The sequence below is a fragment of the Gambusia affinis genome, linkage group LG17 (assembly GCF_019740435.1).
Source record: "Gambusia affinis linkage group LG17, SWU_Gaff_1.0, whole genome shotgun sequence".
Lineage (NCBI taxonomy): Eukaryota > Metazoa > Chordata > Actinopteri > Cyprinodontiformes > Poeciliidae > Gambusia > Gambusia affinis.
In genome coordinates, this window is record NC_057884.1 from 6,748,769 (window position 1) to 6,766,709 (window position 17,941).

The window sequence follows — 17,941 nt, forward strand, 5'->3', positions numbered from 1 at the left end:
TTTTCAAGGTATTTAGGTTGGGCTCCAAACACTTTTTCTAATGTCTCTTTGCATGTCCCACCGTGGGGGATCCCGGTTTCCTCCAGTGTTTTTGCAAAATGTGAGAACTCTAAAAACAAAAAAACGGGACATGCGCACGGCTTCAGGACTGTATGGCTTTTTCATCACCTGTCTTTACGCCTGACATCCAGAGACGGACAAGCGAGGGGGGAAGTGAAGGTGCGCCAGGCTCTGATGACGCGATTCAAACACAGTGACAGAGCAGCACAGATATCTGTTGCAGAATCGGGAGATGAAAAAGCTAAGGGCCGTCGGGAGGGAGGGGAGATCTGTCTGGGTTGGACCAGGATGCTGAGTCTTTAGTTCAGAGACAAATACATACAGTATATACAGTCATGCTGTTGCTAAAAACAAAGAGAAAATGTCCATGTATGGTGTCTATGGATGATTTGAACTGCTTTAATTTAGTGAGTTTGAACGTTTCTATGTTATATTATGCATAGTTTGTAAGTTACAAAAAATACATTTTGTGACTCAGGGCAACTTGTTAGCATTGACAATATTTTACTTAATATATTTTACTTAAATAGGCCCAAGGAGTTGAAAATACGGAGAAAATAGATAACTGACTGACACAATTGATTTGGCACCTTTTCCTACAGTCTGTCTACATCTGTTTGCCATCCAAGATGCCGCTGGGAGGAGAGAGAGGGATGGTGTGTTAGTCACGTGACTGGCAAAGAGTGGAGATTTCCAAAATGACTAAAACTATTCAATGTGGCAGTGTTATTTTTGTTGTTGTTTTTTTTGTGTGTTATTCACAAAGCATTGAGAACGCTCTTCATTTACAATGAAGGAGAACACGTGTTAGAGCCTGTGTGTGGTGCTCTAATGCTTGCATAAAAATAAAAAAAAACAACAAAGAAGAAGCATGGGCATAGAAACGCAACGGGGAAGTTTCAAAACCTTTCGTCCACTAATTTGTTTTTTAAATATATAATGTTCATTATGAAATATCAGAACCTTGTTTTGTCGCCACCTGTGAGTTGTCACTTTGTTTCATGTAACTGACCCCATTGACTCTGTTAGCAGCTGGGGAACACCTTGGATCCCTCTTGCCCGCGCGCTGACTGTACATTAAGCTCCGCTGCGCTCCGTTGCGCTCACATGTGGCACCCAGGCCCTGGTCTTGGCCCACGCTGATTTCTGCTGGGTCTCGGATCCACGAGAGCCAGCAGAAATTTTTTTCTTTCTTTTTGTACTCGAAGGAGACCTGATGTCATAAATTAAACATCGCTTGCACGTTGTAATCATTAGAAACCAGCAGGACGTGCTAATCAGAGTCTCAGAATGAGAAGTGAAGTTCAAGGGATGGAGCACATCCCAGCTTCTGCATGGGTGGTGGCACCACGGATGAGACAAATCTGCCCCTTTTATGGGCCTGAATGAAAATCAAGTAATTTTATTGAGGGAAGAAAGGAGTTGTCACCAAGCTACAATGCCAAAACACAACATCTTACTATTTATGGTCTCTTTTCTAGTCAAATATCTTGTTATACTTAGTATTCGCAATTTTTACTTTGTTGTAAGTGAAAAAAATCTGCCAGTAGAGCTAATACTTTTTCATCAACATTGAATTATTTACTTAAAACAAGGTCCTATATCTTGCCGAGTAGTTACTTGTATGTTTGCTTTGTGTTAATTCATTTGCTTTGCAGTCGGTAGTGTGTCAGGTTGCATTGACCCTGGGTGTTTCAGCTTCCCAAGATGCATTTTTCGACATTAATATTTTAGACATGATCTACAGAAAGACATATTGGCTGATTTCCCACAAATTATTAGGCGATACACACCACAGAACAATACTGTAATACTGAACTGCAGGGGTCCACGTTGATTGCGATTTATTTTCTAATCCTGCCTCATACCGTTGTGGTATTTTGGATAAAAACCCACCCGCTGTTGTACCCAAACTTTATAACAAGCTTTTTAAATTGGTGGGTTTTCTCTCAAGCTCCTGGGTTATTGTCATGGTCCACAAATTTTTAAACAAATCTGAGGCGAGAGCTTTCGGAAAGCAATTTGTTTCTTTGCCTTACTGTCCCCATGAGAAGAAAGACATCTGGTTACGATGTTCAGCAGCGACTCAGAAATCGAGACTTGAGCATAATGCGGCCCTAGAAACTGCTGGAACGCCATTGTCACCGTCCACAATGAAGCTACATTTTAAAACAGCATTGATGGAGACGATGTCGACTGAAGAAAGCCGCTGTCCAAATTCAACTCCTTCATGCTTGACATCAAATTTCCATGTGCTCACATGGGCAAGACAAATTCCTCCTCAATAAACAACAACAACAAAAAAACACGTTTGGCTTCAAATGCAAGTGGAATGTCTGGAGGAGTCATGGTAAACCTTTAAAACAACAACAACAAGAAACGCTGTGTAAACCGTCTAGCATGTGGTGTTACCATTCTGCTGCTCCGCTGCCAGTAATGTCAGAAGTGTCGGGTTGTAAAAAATTGATGCATTACAGACTGGAGACCTCAGAATCCTTCAACTTCACCTTCAATCAGCAGATATATGATTGAAACGTGGGCACAGTGTGGCGTTCCAAGCACACAAGGACTCCCAAAACATGTCGAAACGCAAGTACGTCTTCATTGGGATATTTACTTAATTTTCTCAGTGGCAGCAAGTCGTTCAATCTTTATTTATTTATTTATTTTAGGATTTTCGGCTCTAGTGTCCTTTTATTTGAAAGCGCGACGACAGAAACGTAGGTAAAGAGAGAGAGAGAGAGAGAGGGGGAAGACGTGCGAAAAAAATCACCAGGCCAGAAATCGAACCTCCAGGACTAGGGCCTCCTGGTGTGGGGTGCTGCTAAACCCCACAGCGCCACCACCGAACCCCAGTGACTCATCCATAACGTCCATACTGGATCGCAGTGACTACTTTATTAACTATTCCCGTCCTCGATCGTTTCACTCCTCGTCTCCTTTATTCTTCAATAGTGAGCGAGTTTCGGCTGTTGGAGAGCATTACATTATTATAAGGCTCCTTGTGAAAACACATGGGGACATAGTGCCTTTCGCAATTAAAGTCGCCACTACAGACAGCCGACAGGGCGGAGCTGGGCTCACTGGGGTGGGGAAGGAGACATGGTTAGTTAATATCTTAGAAGACAAACAGCAGCTTTGGCACCTACTGCATATTCTTTCTTCTTTAGCTGAGTGTTTTTATTTTAGGGAGGTTTTTTTTTTTTTTTTTTTGATTTTTTTATTTATTTATTTTTTCACGAGACTATAAATCCAAATCCGAGGGCACGGGCTGTGATGCAGTAAATTACACAAAGGGAAAACCCTTTCTTTTAAAGTTCTCTCCCTCAGATTATAATTTTATGGCTACATGTTAAGGTGTAAATTTAGCACCTGAAATGACGCAGCTGCTACCGTAGAGACTTTGTCGGGCAATAAATGGTGCGCGTCCCAGTAAACGCAGATTGCTTCGAGTAATTTACAGCGACATCAAAGCAAGAGAAACGTCTTAAGTACTTTCAAGTGTCTCTTTAGTACAAACATGTAAAGGCATGCTTTTTTTTTTTTTTTAATCTCTTTGAAAGTTTAAGAGTTTGCTTTTAACACTTTCTTTGCTTTCAGTTCACATCTCGCACGTGACGCCTTCGGAGGTCCAAACATTTCAACTTCTCGTCACGTTCGAAATAGTCAAAATAGTCACATTTCCTTACAGATTGTCGCGTTATATGTCTTGTCGAGCCTCATGAGCACACACACGCGCACACACACACGCACACACACCCGCACGCAGGCCAACACAGATGCTACAAAAAACAAACAAAAAAATTGCCTGGAGGATTACCGAAGCACTTCTTCTCAATGGTTTCTCCTTGAGCTGTTGTGGTTTCAATTAATGCCGTGTCAGTCAAGTGTCAAGGAGAGCTCTTTGAGTGACCGGGGTCATTAAAAGCCTCATTTAAAAAGGAGAAACAATAAATAAATTCTACGAGATTTAAGAGGAGAGTGGGGCTCTAGTTAACTCATATAAAAAAACAACTGTTTTTTGATTAGTTCAAGGTTTTTTTGGGTTGTTTTTTTTTGAGAAAATTTTGATATACTCATACAGATTGTTTCCTGCAGTACAATGTCATAACATACAGTTTGGCAAAGGTTAGCTGCGGATATTGTGAGCTAAGGTAAAAAAATAACTGTCTCACTGTAAGCCTGAGGACCCAGCTACTGCCATTAGGATGTCCAGTACTTTTGGATAATAAGCATGTATCTTATTATCCAAATGCATACTTTATCAAAGACATAATTTTTAACTGAATTGTACAATTTGGCTCTAAAATGTATGCCATCATTAACTTTCTATCGATATTTTATCCAGTGGGGACTGGTACCCGCCTGGCGCAGACCCTGTATTTGGTGGTCATCACATCGCACGGGCATAATTTCTGAAACTTGACACCAAGCTGCCAAAACAGAGGGAAACATATTGCTTACAAACAAACCACCATCTAATAACAAAGCCCTGAAGAACTCCAGGGGGAGGGGAACAACAAAAAAAGGTTGAAATCAGCCATTTAGTAAAATTTGTTAACAAGTGGAGGAAATTCAAACAACTGCAAGTATTTACAGGTCTTGATAACCCAAAAAAAATAAAGACAACACTGAAAGCAGACAGCAAGATGCTAATAAAAGTCTACAAAAACCCTTTAATGTCGTTATGAGACACACAGACTAAATGTTAAAAGAAAACAAACAAACAACAACAGCAAAAAAAAAAAGTTAATCCCCAAACCAAGCAGCCTAGATCTTCATCTCACTGAGACGCTGAGGTTTGATTCGAATCTTCGAAGATTGGGGAAAAACTTTCTTGAGATGAATGTGAAAAAAACACTTTAACAAACACCTGTGTGTTTTATTAAGTGGTTGTATGAGTCTGTACATCTTAGATTGATAGATATCTCAAACAACGCTGAAACTATTCACCAGCGACCACACCGTTTATATAAAACAGTTACCGTGAATAAATAAAACAACAAAAAAAGAAAAGGGGGAAAAAAAAATCTAATGTAATAGCCACAAGCCAGACACTGACAACTAAACGAATAACACTTGGGAAAGTGTGTAAGCAGATGTTCTGCTTTTCTGGAAGAGCACAAGTTGGATCAAGCTCCCAACTGTTTAGACAGGAAGCCTGCAGCCCCGCTGAGCTCCACGATCATGTAGAACACAAGACTCTGCCACATGGCAGATTATCTTAACTCCTTCTGCTCTCTAACAAAATCCTCCGGTTGTTTTTTTTTTTTTTTTTTGAGGAATCACAACCAAAGCCCGAGCCTAACTCCCCCCACCGCCTCCGCCCGCTGGCACGTACCTCCACGTCGTACAAGGCCGAACATGCATGCATCAGCGTCTTTTTTTTTTTTTTTTTTGGAGTGGGGGGGTTAATTTAGCTCATACCCTCTGATTTGCTCATTCTTGGCACCGACGTTTAGTTGGCCTCTCTTACAAGAGGAAATCTGCGCCTGCAATTTTTTTCCGGCGCAGCAAAGTTCAAGGAGATGAGCAGCAGCTGGAAGCATGTGCGGATAGGTGAGAGTGACTCACCGAGCGCCCTCTCATTGACGGAGGATGTCTTTTGTCAAACCTTTACGGTTAAAAGTAGGTTTGAGGGCTTCGCTTTTTTTTTTCACTCTCCTCCCCCCCAAACACTGGCCAGATATTTGCCGTGATAAAAATCTGGCAGTGGAAAGACTGACACATTGTGGAATGGAAAATATATATATATATATATATATTTCGAGTCTTGCCACGATGCGTCATGCCAAACGGGCTTTAACAACGCATGACAACAGCAGTCTGCAGATGATGGACAGAGAGAAAAGAGAAAAAGAAAAAAAAAATCGAATCTCAAGTTGTTTTCAAGTAAACAGAATGATATTAAATTCTTTCAAACAACATACGATCCACAAATGTGACCGTTTTGTTTATAAACCGAATCGCTACAACCGGAAATATCTGGAGACCTTGATTCACTCATTTAAGTTTCAGGAGCTTATGTGTTGCAATCAGAAAAAAAACCAAACCCTAACATCTGAGTTCAAACTGTTTTTTTCCTGTTTGGCTTCCTGCATTCAAATTCCTCTGATCTAGCACCTTGAGCACAAAAAAAAAAGAAAAAAAAGAAAAAAACACGATTAAAGTGAAGCCCTCCTGCTTTAACTCTGTTCTATAATTTGTCCCCATCAGATCGTCGACCAGCACTGTTTTGACATGAGATCTGTGAAAAATATCGGTTGGCTCTGAAAGGAATGAAAACATATAAAGTGGAACTTTGAATACGTATAATTTGGCGTGTGTAAACTTTAAAAGTTTCTTAACAAAAGGAGCATCAGGTTTATATACAGCCACAGATACGGTTTCCAGGTGGGAGATTCATTTATTGTTTTCGCTTGTTCAGACAGTCTGGTTGTCTTTTTCGTTGCCATGACTTTAAACCACCGTGTTTAAATATAGTTTTATAGTCTGCAAAATGAGCAAACAGAGAATATCTTCAGAAACTTTTCTATATTTGGCATCACAATGCAGGGAACTTAATGATATGCGCAGCGCCAATTTCTATCCCTTTAAATTGTTTCGTAATTGTCAAAAATTACATCCATAAACTTTTTATTGCCATTTTATGTGATGAACAGAAATAAAAGTGTGCATAATAGAGAACTGCAATGAGAAGCCTTTTTTTTTTTTTTTTTTAATAAATAAAAATCCAAAAGTAATGCATCCCATGCATATGTATCCAGCCAACACTTTGTAGAAACTTGTTCGGCTTGTTTTTCCTCCCAAAACAGATCAGACTCGATCAGATTGAATGGAGATCATATTATGTGAACATTTTTCTAAGGATCTCAATTGGACATAGGGCTTGACTTTGACTGTACCACTCTAACATGAATATGCTATCATTCCTACCATTGGATTGCAGTTCTGGCTGCATGTTTAAGGCGACTGCAAGGTGAACTTTCCCCTTAGTCAAGTATTTTGCAAACTTTAAAATTGTCTTTCATCCAGGATTGATGAGTAGTGTTAGTTTTCTGCCACACATAGCATTGTGTAGCCTGGTCAAAAGCAAGTTTATTATTTTACCCAATCGCTAATGTTTGCCACAAGTTCTATCTTCTGAACAACCAACTTCCACTGCAAAGAGAGAAGTGTCGATCCGAACGGGGGCGTTACTTCACGTTACTTCAAACACTGAAGTAACGTGAACACTTACTGAACAGCTGCGTTCACTTCCTCCGTTGCCGTTGCTAGAACTCTTTGCAGACACACTACAATTCTAAAACAGTGCAAAAATAAATAAAAAAAATCGCAACATCGTCGTTCACAACTTCTCCTTCTCTTCACCGATTGGCCCGGAAGAAATTCTACCAGAGGAAGCAAAGTCAATGGGAGAAACCCCAGTGAAGCGAGATTTGAATAGAGTGGAATAACGTTGGAAGGCAATGGCCGGGTAAAGTAGTTTACATGAGACCAAAAAGTTCAACTTTAGTCTCATGTAAAACTAGAAAAAAAAACACCAAAAAAAAAAAAATAACATCCTCTGAATGTTTGCTGTCTTTCCAAGAGTGGCTTTACTCTTGCCAGTCTTAAAGCTTGGCTCACGCTGCACAATAATCTACGCCGCATCTCTTATTCGTGATATGCTTGTTGGGCCTTTCTGAAGTGATTCTGTTGCAGCGAGAGAGCTCAGCAGTCTAGAACCTTCCATTGTGCAGTTTGTCTGGATTTACTAAACTGAGCTCAGATACTGAGATACGTTGAACTCCCGCACACACAAAAAAATAAAGAAATCTGTCCAAGCTATTAGGGAATCTTGTCAATTCCCTCCCATTCAGTTCCTCCATTGTTTGCTCATAAAACCTCCATAATGACTATGTAGCGTTGCACTTTGGCAGCTATTATTTCCATTACAAATACCTTACAAGCTGCTGGCAAACACCAAGGGCTTCAGAGATATTTCATTTGACATCCTGAGAATCGCAATGGGTTACTTGAGCGTTAGATGACAGTACGGGTCATGTTCTGTGTTAGATCTTCATATGGCTTTAAATCCAGCACTGACACTTTGTCAGAGTAGATGTGAAGTTACTACATCAGGATCGCTGATCAACAATTTCCTGTTTCAGACACTGGATCCTTCCTTTTTTCCTTGTAGGGACTTTTCTTTTGATGCATGATTAAAGTCAAAGAGACGTGAATTATAGTCATTGTTATTCCAGCATCAGATTAGTCAGGATGTTTTTGATTAAAACAGAAGGGAAGGGCTTACATGTTTTGTTTCTTTTTGCATTTTTTGCAAACTTTGAAAACAGAATTGTCTAATGTCATTGTTATCAAGAAGAATGGCAAGTTAGACTTTTTAAGAACTGTTGCGTGGATTTATATCATGTCATAGTCAACGTTTCTCTCTGCTTAAACGTAAAATAGCACAAAGTCAATGAGATGAAAATTAGAAGTCAGAAATAAACATGACTAACTCTAAAAAGTGTTTCAGAAAACATCTGCAGACATGTCCAGATCTGTCAATCCATCCCGAAAGCAGACAAGATGCTAAACAAACTCTACAAAAGAAAGCAAACAAAAAAAACCCATAAAATGTCATTTTACCTACAGAAAGCTATTTGTAATGTCATGAAAATGCAGGCCTGTACATAAAGAAAGAGACTGAATAAGTAAAACTCCTGAAGGAGAAACATTTCCTGAACAGAGCAGTGAGAACTGTGGCAGTATTTTAGACACTGAAACAGAAAACGTGTTTGTGTATTTCCCAAAGATAGAGGAACCTCAAACCAACTGCGAAGCTTTGAAGAATCATGGTTGGAGGATGCTTCGCTGCAGCAGGACCTGACCAGCTCACAATCATGGAGTCTGTCATGAGTTCTACCAGTTATCACAAAGTTCCCAAGGAAGATGTCAGGACCTTTGTGAATAAGTTAGACTGAAAGCAGAACTGGACTGTGAAACATGACAGTGATCTGGAGCACAACAGGAAATCTCCCAAAGAGTGGCGGAGATTGAAGACCTATGAAATCAGTCAAAGCCCAGATCTTGATTTCTTTGAGATGCTGAAACAGGCAGAAGAAAATCTCTCAAACGTCTCATAGCTGAAAGTGAGGAGTGGGGGAACACTTTCTGAGACCGATAAGAGAGTCTGAAGTTATTTAGGTCAAAGGAACTGTGATAAGCTGAGGGGAAACTTTAACGTTGCTCTCAGTTTGTGCATATTTCTCCTTAATAAATAAAATGTGGCTATCTGTTTGTTGTTAACTTGTTACTACATCACTACCCCGGAGATAAATCATAATAATAAAAAAAATTAGACAAGAATATGTGAACATTTCACTTGAAATAACTGAATATTTTATTGTGGTGTTTATGTTTCAAGGCAAAGTATTTAGGTCTAGATCCGTAAATGCCAAATAAAAAAAACTGAAATAAAAAAAATATATATATTTTTCAAATTATCTTAATTGAACATATGTTTTCTAAAAAAAAATGCAATTCAAAAAGCCAAACTTTTCCATTAAGAATAGAAAAAACAGCAAAATATCCCTTTGGCTAACATTTATAATCGCTACACATTGATTCATTGAACATGTTGTGAGATCTTGTTGTGAGGTCATGATTAAGTTAGATTATTAGATCAATCTAATAATCTAATGTTTTGTTTGCAGAAAATCTGCTGCATTTTTTTTTAGGTCACAATTGAAGAAGACACACAAGAAAGTAGGTCTGCAGAATCAATTTGTTCTCTTCATATTTCACACTTTATTGTTCACGGATTCAAACAAAAAACATGTTTGTCTGGATCCCACACATCTCCATCTGCAGAGTTTAAGAAAGTGACAAAAACCTTTCTGTAACTCCAAACACGCCTTCAGAAAAAGTTCAACTCAAACCACTTGAGGAGACTCTTTGCCTCGAGTCATTTAAGTTTAATAATTCAAACAAGGATAGAAACAATAAGTTATGTTAAGTTGTTTACTGAGACACTCTCATTTGGGTTTTACTGACTTCCTTTTACTCACATGATCACTAGTTTTAACTTGAGCTAAAAGAAAGTGTAAATGTACCATCTCAGTTCATTTCATGCCATTTGTTCCTCTGAGTAGGTTACTATGTCACCACCGACAACAATGTTTTAACTATCTCGACCATTTATCCTGACAGCTGAAATTACGTGGCATTTCTTTTCATTGTAAAGACACTGAAAACACAACTACTAGCTCTTTCACGCAAGGTGGCCGCTACAGTTGGCAGCAACTCAAAAGCTATTTTCTTCTGTATGTGGGTGTTGGCGGTGTTGACTTATTTAAGCTATTTCTTTGGACTTTGACGTGCCCCACACAGTGCCACCTAGTGGGCAGTCAATGTAAGTGCAAAAAAAAGGAAATATCTCCAAATCCAGTCAGCAGTTAGCCAGAAAAACTCGCTCTGTTGTTGTCAGTATATATTTATATATATATATAAGCAATAATAATGTTGCCAACAGTAATTAACTAAGACTGAAGTATAAGACATGACAGCAAGACTAACAAAAAGGTAAAATGTAAAATGACCATTGTGCTTTTAGACCATAATTTTTAGTTATGTACAAATTTTTTTAAAGACTTTTACTAAATAATTTTGCCCATTTTCTGAGATTGTAAATTTGATCAGGGTTCTTAAAAAAACAAAACAAACGAAAACAAAAACAACAACTCCTGAGACAAATTACTTTGAATTAATAATTTATAAAGACTAGTTATTTTTCGTGACTGCAAGCAAACATGGTCTCAATCTTTTAATCGTCTTTAAATCGATCAGTCAATTCAAAGCAAACCAGACAGAATACCAAATGTTTTTCAAACCAGACAGAATACCAAATGTTTTTCAACTAATCAAAATGTAGGAAATATACCTAAAAAGAAGTAAAGTTTGTGTCTTGAGTTTTGAGTTTGTGGATGAACTAAAATGCAGATAGGAACTGGGAGCACGGATCATGTTGAATGTTTTAATGAAAAAAAAAAAAAAAAAAACTTACAAAAACCACAGGGAACACAATGAGCCAGAGCCGAACAAAAACAGAAATCCAGAACAACAACAACACACACACACACACACACACACATAAAAGCCAGCAGGGTAAACCAGGGAAGTAGAGGAATTAAAAAGGATATAACAAGATATGATGGGAGGAGCCAACAAGGAGGAACTGAGGATGAGTTGTGCATGTACTGGGGAGGTTGACTACTGACCAAGGAACAGATGGCTGATTAGGAACAGGTTGCAGGTGTGAAGGGAGAGAGCAAGAGGAAGGCAGACAGAGACACAGAGAGACAGAGAAGGAAATGGAAAGAGAAAATTGGCAGGGTGTGGGAGAGGACAAAAGCAACTTGGAAATTAGTCTAATTCTAAAGAATGTCTAGACATAAGGAACATAATAAAAGTAGAGTAATAGAATAACTAGACACAAGAAATAAACATAATAAACTAGATTCACTAAGGAGGTCTGAGCTAAAGTGAAACAGAAATAAGGCTGATCTAATCAAATAAAGAGGGTGAGGAACAAAGAATAGTGAAACTAGAATCAGTAAGTCAAACCCCCAAAACAACCCAAGAGTTTACTCAAACATTGGTATTAATAATAAAAAACAAAAACGTGAGAATAAGTTAATCTATTGAATTAAGAGCGGTAAAAAAAAACTTCTTGTGCATAATTAAGTTTTGCAAGCTTTATTTTTCAGATGTACTGCTTATGTTTTAGCATTATAACCTTAACTCGATTGGATTGTAAAATTGATTTGGAATGTGTCTAATTTAATTTTAATTTGTCTACTTGATTAGGTTGAATAGACTACATGTTTGTAGCTTCAGCTGTTTGTCTTGTAAAAAAGCCTTGAAGTGAAATTGTATTTAGTCGGCGCTATGAAAAATTAACATTAATTGAATTGAACAGGGCTTATATATGGCAACAGCCAAACACCAGATCTAAAATAATTATGAATATGTTCCAAAAACCGGTACAGTTTTCACAAATCTCAAACTGTGATTCAGAGGGTCTTTGTTCACTGCAGCAGAAGCAAAATTAAAAGTGTAGAATTTGTAGTATTTTGTGTTTTGAACAAGCGGTGATCAAATACACTTAACGCTGGATAGGAAAACAGTAAACTAAAGTCCTGGGGTTTAGTGCTAAACCTGATTCTCAAATTAGAAATCATATTCAACATCATTAGCCCGTTGTATTGTACAGTCCCATGTGCATACAGTTAATCCCCAATGGTTGGACATCACACTTTACAACAGAAAAAGAGAAAAAGGTAAATGTATGTCCACCCTCTACTGGGCTCATGGAATGGCGCCCTGGGCTGTGAGCCATATCACTCAACTTCAAGCTCACCTGTTATACTGAGTCTCCGATATTCACACCAAACATTCAGACTGACAGCAAAATGAAGATGAAATTCCATCCCATTTAGGCTTCCATCAGTCTCAAATGCGAAATCCAAATGATTGTTTGGATTTCGCGCTTTAATCCTTCCGTCAGGGAATGAAAAAAGGGAAGAAGAAGAAGACAGAAAAAAATCCAGTGTGTCGGGAGTTGGAGGCGTGAAAGTTTTCCTCTCAACTTTTCCTCCCTCCCCCGGCCAATAACAGGGGCCGGCTGTAATGAGCGGACTCCTCTGATTTGTCCGGGTCAGCTGTCCGGGACGTGAGTGACGGGCGGAGCGGAGGGCTGGTAGTTTCCCCACCCCACAACCCCATCAGCATTGCCCCCCTCTGACTTTGACGGGACCTCTGCATGACGCGGCTGAAACAAGGGGGCAACACTTGAGCTCCCAGGCGTAGCGGTGCGGGACAGTTCAGAAGAGCAGAGAGGAGAGGAGCAGTGCGGGGAGAGAGAGACGGAGCTCACCCGTCAACCAGCTGGAGGAACCAACACTTACAAACCCCCTTATGGCTGCTTGAGACGTACCGATACACCCCCCCTCCCCCTTTTTTCTCTCTTTCTCTGGGACTTCTTTGGACTTCTACTTTTTTTTTTTTTTTTTTTTTTTGTTTTTGCTTTTTTTTTTTTCTCTCTCTTTCTCGTCCTGACAAGAAGTTATAGCAAGTTAAGTTGCTCTTAGTTGAGAAGTGAATCCACTTGCCGTGGACGGCGCAAGGCGGTCATGGATACCCATATAAGATGGAAAGATAAACGGAGAATAAGGGACGCCCAGATCACTTTAGCGGTGATTCTGCTTTTTGTCACGTCGCGTGCAAGTTCAGGTAAGATGCTGCAGCCGTGTGATGTGTTTGGGATCCACTTTGGAAAAATGTTTTCCCCTCAGTGGGTCACTGATGAGTGCCCCTCCTCCTCTATTACTGCCTTAACTTATTCAGCTTGCAGGGTCTGGAACTTTTGAAAAGTGTGGACCGTTTTTGCGATTTTTGGAAAAGTATTTTTTTTCTAATGGGAAAGAGCTAATGATGATTTTGTTGCTTATTGCAGTGCCGCCACCAAGGGTGGACCAAAGGGGGCAATGGTTGCCAGCATCTATTTGCCAGTCTCTTGTATATCCATAATGTTTTTATTTTATTTTATTTTTTTACGAACACTAATTAAATACACAAGAGAACAAGCTTTTTGTAAAATGTACTTATTTATTGTTAGTTTATTGTTTAGTTTAGTGAATTTGTTCATGCATATGCAACTTTTGGTTTTACAGTGTACCACTTTCGACTAGTCACCACTCACTACTACAAATACAGAAGCATACTAAAACTCCTTATGTCCTGCCATGACCTAATTTTTGTGTGCCATTCCATCATCATTATCAGTGGTCGCCATCTTGGCATCCCTTTTAAAACTTTCTGCAGTTTCAGTTATTTACAAGCCTAATCATTTCTTGTGTGTTGTGTGTGTGTGTGGGGGGGACACTTTTCGAATGCTACGTATTTTCGCAAGCCTTTTTGCAAAAATAAGTTCTGTGGTGCACTTCATGAAATTTCAGTGAGGCCTTTGCAGCTCCAGTTTTTTCTTCTCCCTCAAGAGATGGGAAGGATGGGAACAGTTTTCAGAAGATGGGAGGGGCTGTAGCTCCTCTGAAGTGGTAGGGTGGAGCGGTTTGAAGGGCTCTGACGCCAGGGGACACGGCTCTTAAAGTGCTGGGGTCCCCTCTTTTCTGTCAGTGATGGTTGTGTAACTGAGTCCACAAATATCTATGCATAATGTTAGCATTTCATTCAATTATGACTTAGAGCTCAAATCCTTGATGCATGGTTATATGGAAAGTGACATTTATGAGGTTTTCTTGCCTTTTTGGAGGTCAAGAAGTCAGGCTTGGGTCTGGCCTTTAGGTATTATTAGCACCTTAAGACGGCCTGACATTGCTGGTGGTCTGCTGCAATGTTCCGACTCCAGTCTATGAGCTGAACAGGTGGCTTCTTCTGTATGTTGTACACAGGAAGTGTCTGAGATTGTGTTGAGCTTGTGAATTAGTAGAGTCACAATGACCACTTTAGTGTCCGTTTACAGCAGAGAAAAAGATGTTTTGCCTTTTTAGCTCCTGTGCATGTGAAGTAGTTACGGTTGACTCTTCAGTTTCTTGTTGCTTGTCCAAACTGTATAAATGTGTAATATTTGGATCTACCCTTGGCCATTTCAGAATATTTGAGTTGCGATTGCTTTTAGTGGATCAAAGAGGAGCTGGAGTTTGATGCTGATGCTGCGGGCTGGATAAAAAAAACCCACCTATCAAAACTTATATGACTCATATAAAGGATCCGCAGGGCAGTGATATGCTTCCTGAAACTTGAAGCTGACATATGCATGTAAAAACTCAATGATTGAGTGGTAATATTATAGGAAGTACATGAAAAGCCTGTGTAAGCTAATTATCTCCTCCGTCAATGGTTTTCAGTTTAACTATCATGCTCTTTGTCATCGCAAAGTACAGCGTTGGTAATCTTAAAACACTGTGACACGTCACATTTCACCCTCAAGTCAAACAAAGTTTCACTTCCCTATACTCTTCAGCTGTAGTAGTCTTTTTTCACTCATAATTAACAACCTCTTACCACCCAAGGCTTTGTTTTAGTGCAGTTCCTTTGAAAGACTTGCACAGATATGGAATAAAGGCATTGTACGAGGTATAGCTATTGCTAAGACTGCTTGGGAATGTTGACATTTGCAATAAACATGTTGAAACACAAGATGTTTTTATTATGTACATTCCATATTGATCACAATTCCATGCCTGAATGAGAAGCTACTTGCGCTATCACAGCGCTTTAATTAATAACAACAAAGTGGCAATGGGTGTCGGTTAACAGTGTTTCGCCACAGCTGTGAAGGCTTTTCTGTTGGGAGTTAGCATGCCCTTTCTGTCCATGTAGTTAACCTAGATTTTAAAGCTAAATGTTTGGTTTTATGGAAGGAATGACCGTATGAAAAGTTCTTTGTCTCTGAGTGTGGGACCTCTGTTGGACTAGTGACCTCTTGCTTTAGTCTCCTTTGGCCTGGAACAGAACGAAATACATAGAAGGCGAATCGATTCACTAAATATGAGAAATGTTTTCTTAACAAGAACACACTCTCAATAGGGCACTGAGGTTTGATTTTCAATTTGATTTTTACACAGAATTCAAAACAGGAATTGCTAAGCTAACTATAGCCTCTTGGTCTTGATCTAACTTCACTATATAGAACTTTATCTTTTTATAATATTGTATAATATAGCTTAGCATGCATTTTCATATGGCCTGCCATTTAGCTATATCATTTAAAATAAGAAACAGGTGTTGTCAAAACCACCTTTTTACAGATTAAAGCTCACTAAGTTGTAATTTATCATTACTTAGAGCATCTTACTGAATTACAATGTAAACAGATCAGCTTTATCCGACAACAACTAAACTGACTTTAATAAGAAAAGTTCAGTTTTCACAGTCTTGCGGTTTTGGTACTGGCTAAACATTTACTCATTCTAGCCCAGCAGCTTAAACTACTTTACAACCACATTTAGACTTCAATAAACATATGCATGTTCACTTCTTTTCACCTTTTTCATGCTACAGTTACATGTTGTGTAGACAGAAGGTCTTAATTTTCAAAAAAATATTTATTGGGGGAAGCCGTTGTTGAGAAAAATATGTTCTTCTGAGGTTAGCCCACTGTACTAACAGACCTAAGCATTTTTTATTTAATTTTTACATAAAACCAGATATTTGTAAAAGTAAGCAAAAGAAAAAACGGTATTTGTTGTGGTCCTTCTGGTCTCTATCATTAGCTAGTTTCTGCTGGTGTTCTGACAACAAAAGAAGCTATTAAACCAAGCTATAGAGAGATTTGCTAGCAGTGTGTAGACTGTTTACATACAGTGTGTTAGCATAATGTATCCTGAGTTTTTCATACTCCTGTCCATGGAAACAAAATACCCAGATAATCATCCCACTGAAAGTTAATCAGGCTATGCTAGTGAAAGTTCATGGCTCATTTGGAGCGCCATTTTGTTTTACTGTTAGAAAGGAAACTTTAAGACTTAAGTGAAAAGTATAAATAACACCAGGCCTGTAGGTCACTGAGACAAAGAAGGAGAAGAAAGGTCAGAGTTCAAAGGTGATTGCTAGATCTTTCATGTTTTGTCAAGTTTAGCATTTTATCGCCAAAGAAAGGGTAATTCTTTCTCCATAGGGTAGTTTTTTTCTTGTTTCAATAGATTCCCTTTTGGCTGTGCTGGAGGAAGTGAGACTAAGATGAAAAGTGAGGTTGCATTTAATGAAAAGAAGCTGCACAGAGGGATGTTGAAGAACTTTGAAGTCTCTTTTCCAACCTTATTGTTTGCCTTAGATTCAGAATTAAACGATGAGCGTGTCTTCCTACTACAACCATATGCAGTTTGTAGCAAGATGATGTTTTAGATTGCATGTAAGCAGCAATGTTTTCTTGGGATATTAATTCATTTATTTCCATCTACCACATGTTTTATTTATAAGAAAACCTCCTGAAAAATGGTTTATTTCTTATTTTCTGTAAGTTTGATTCAATTGATTAACCAAATTTCACTTTTAACGTTCCTTTTCCACAGCTGGAAATTCACACAGGAACAGAACCCAGTCATTAGAAATACTGAAAAAACATTCTTTGAATACTTTGCGCAAATGAAAACAAAGTCATATGTGAGCCATACCCAAAGGTGATATATGGCAGCAGTCGAGGGGCAGTTGTGTTTGGGCAACATCAGCCATATATTTTCAGGAAATAGGAATTATGCAATGAACTTATATGTGTTTAATCCTAATGCAAGTTAAAAAGGGATGAAGAGAAGACCTTGCCGTTTCTCTGAGCGCCTCCCCATCTGGATTCAATAGGTTCCATTGTGCTGTCTGCTAAGCCCTCCAAAAAGCCAAAGAAATGTCTTCCAGATGTTTTCCTCCCATTCTTGGTGGAACAGAGAAACCATGAAAAAAAAAAAAAAAAAAATCTCAGTTGCATTTTCTTTCAAGAGAAAATACGCCATTGTGTGTTGGTTTTAGAGAAAATGTCTAATCAAATAACAGTAACACAGTTATAGAGGGGTGTAGGAGTATAACAGCAGCATATGCCTTTTATTTCCCCAGTTTTGTACTCGTTACAACCAGGGTCATTGAAAGGTTCTTTTTGTTTATGTGGGCTGACTTTATGGCAGGGTTAAAGGTCTACTGCAGCTGGTTTTCATCTAGAGTTGCCCTGCGTCTGGACAGCGCTTCTTCAAAAGGATATTTTATGTATTGGTCATTTCTGCTGTTTGGCTTTTTTGATGAAGCTAGTAAATAGTGAAGTTCAGAGAAGTGACCCAATGCCGGCAAGATGAGCTCATAGGGTCTCTTGGTGTTTTATGTGCAATGATAG

At 38.9% G+C, this 17,941-nt stretch overlaps 1 protein-coding gene across 1 annotated transcript in view; it reads left to right on the forward strand.

The window, feature by feature from the left end:
- The first annotated feature begins 12,834 nt into the window (after positions 1 to 12,834).
- The window catches only part of col5a1 (procollagen, type V, alpha 1), a 98,514-nt gene continuing 93,407 nt past the window's right edge, over positions 12,835 to 17,941 (forward strand). The window contains exon 1 of the mRNA XM_044096178.1: positions 12,835 to 13,338. Coding sequence (XP_043952113.1) covers positions 13,239 to 13,338 — 100 coding nt within the window. The 5' untranslated portion in view covers positions 12,835 to 13,238. The remainder of the gene's footprint in view (positions 13,339 to 17,941) is intronic.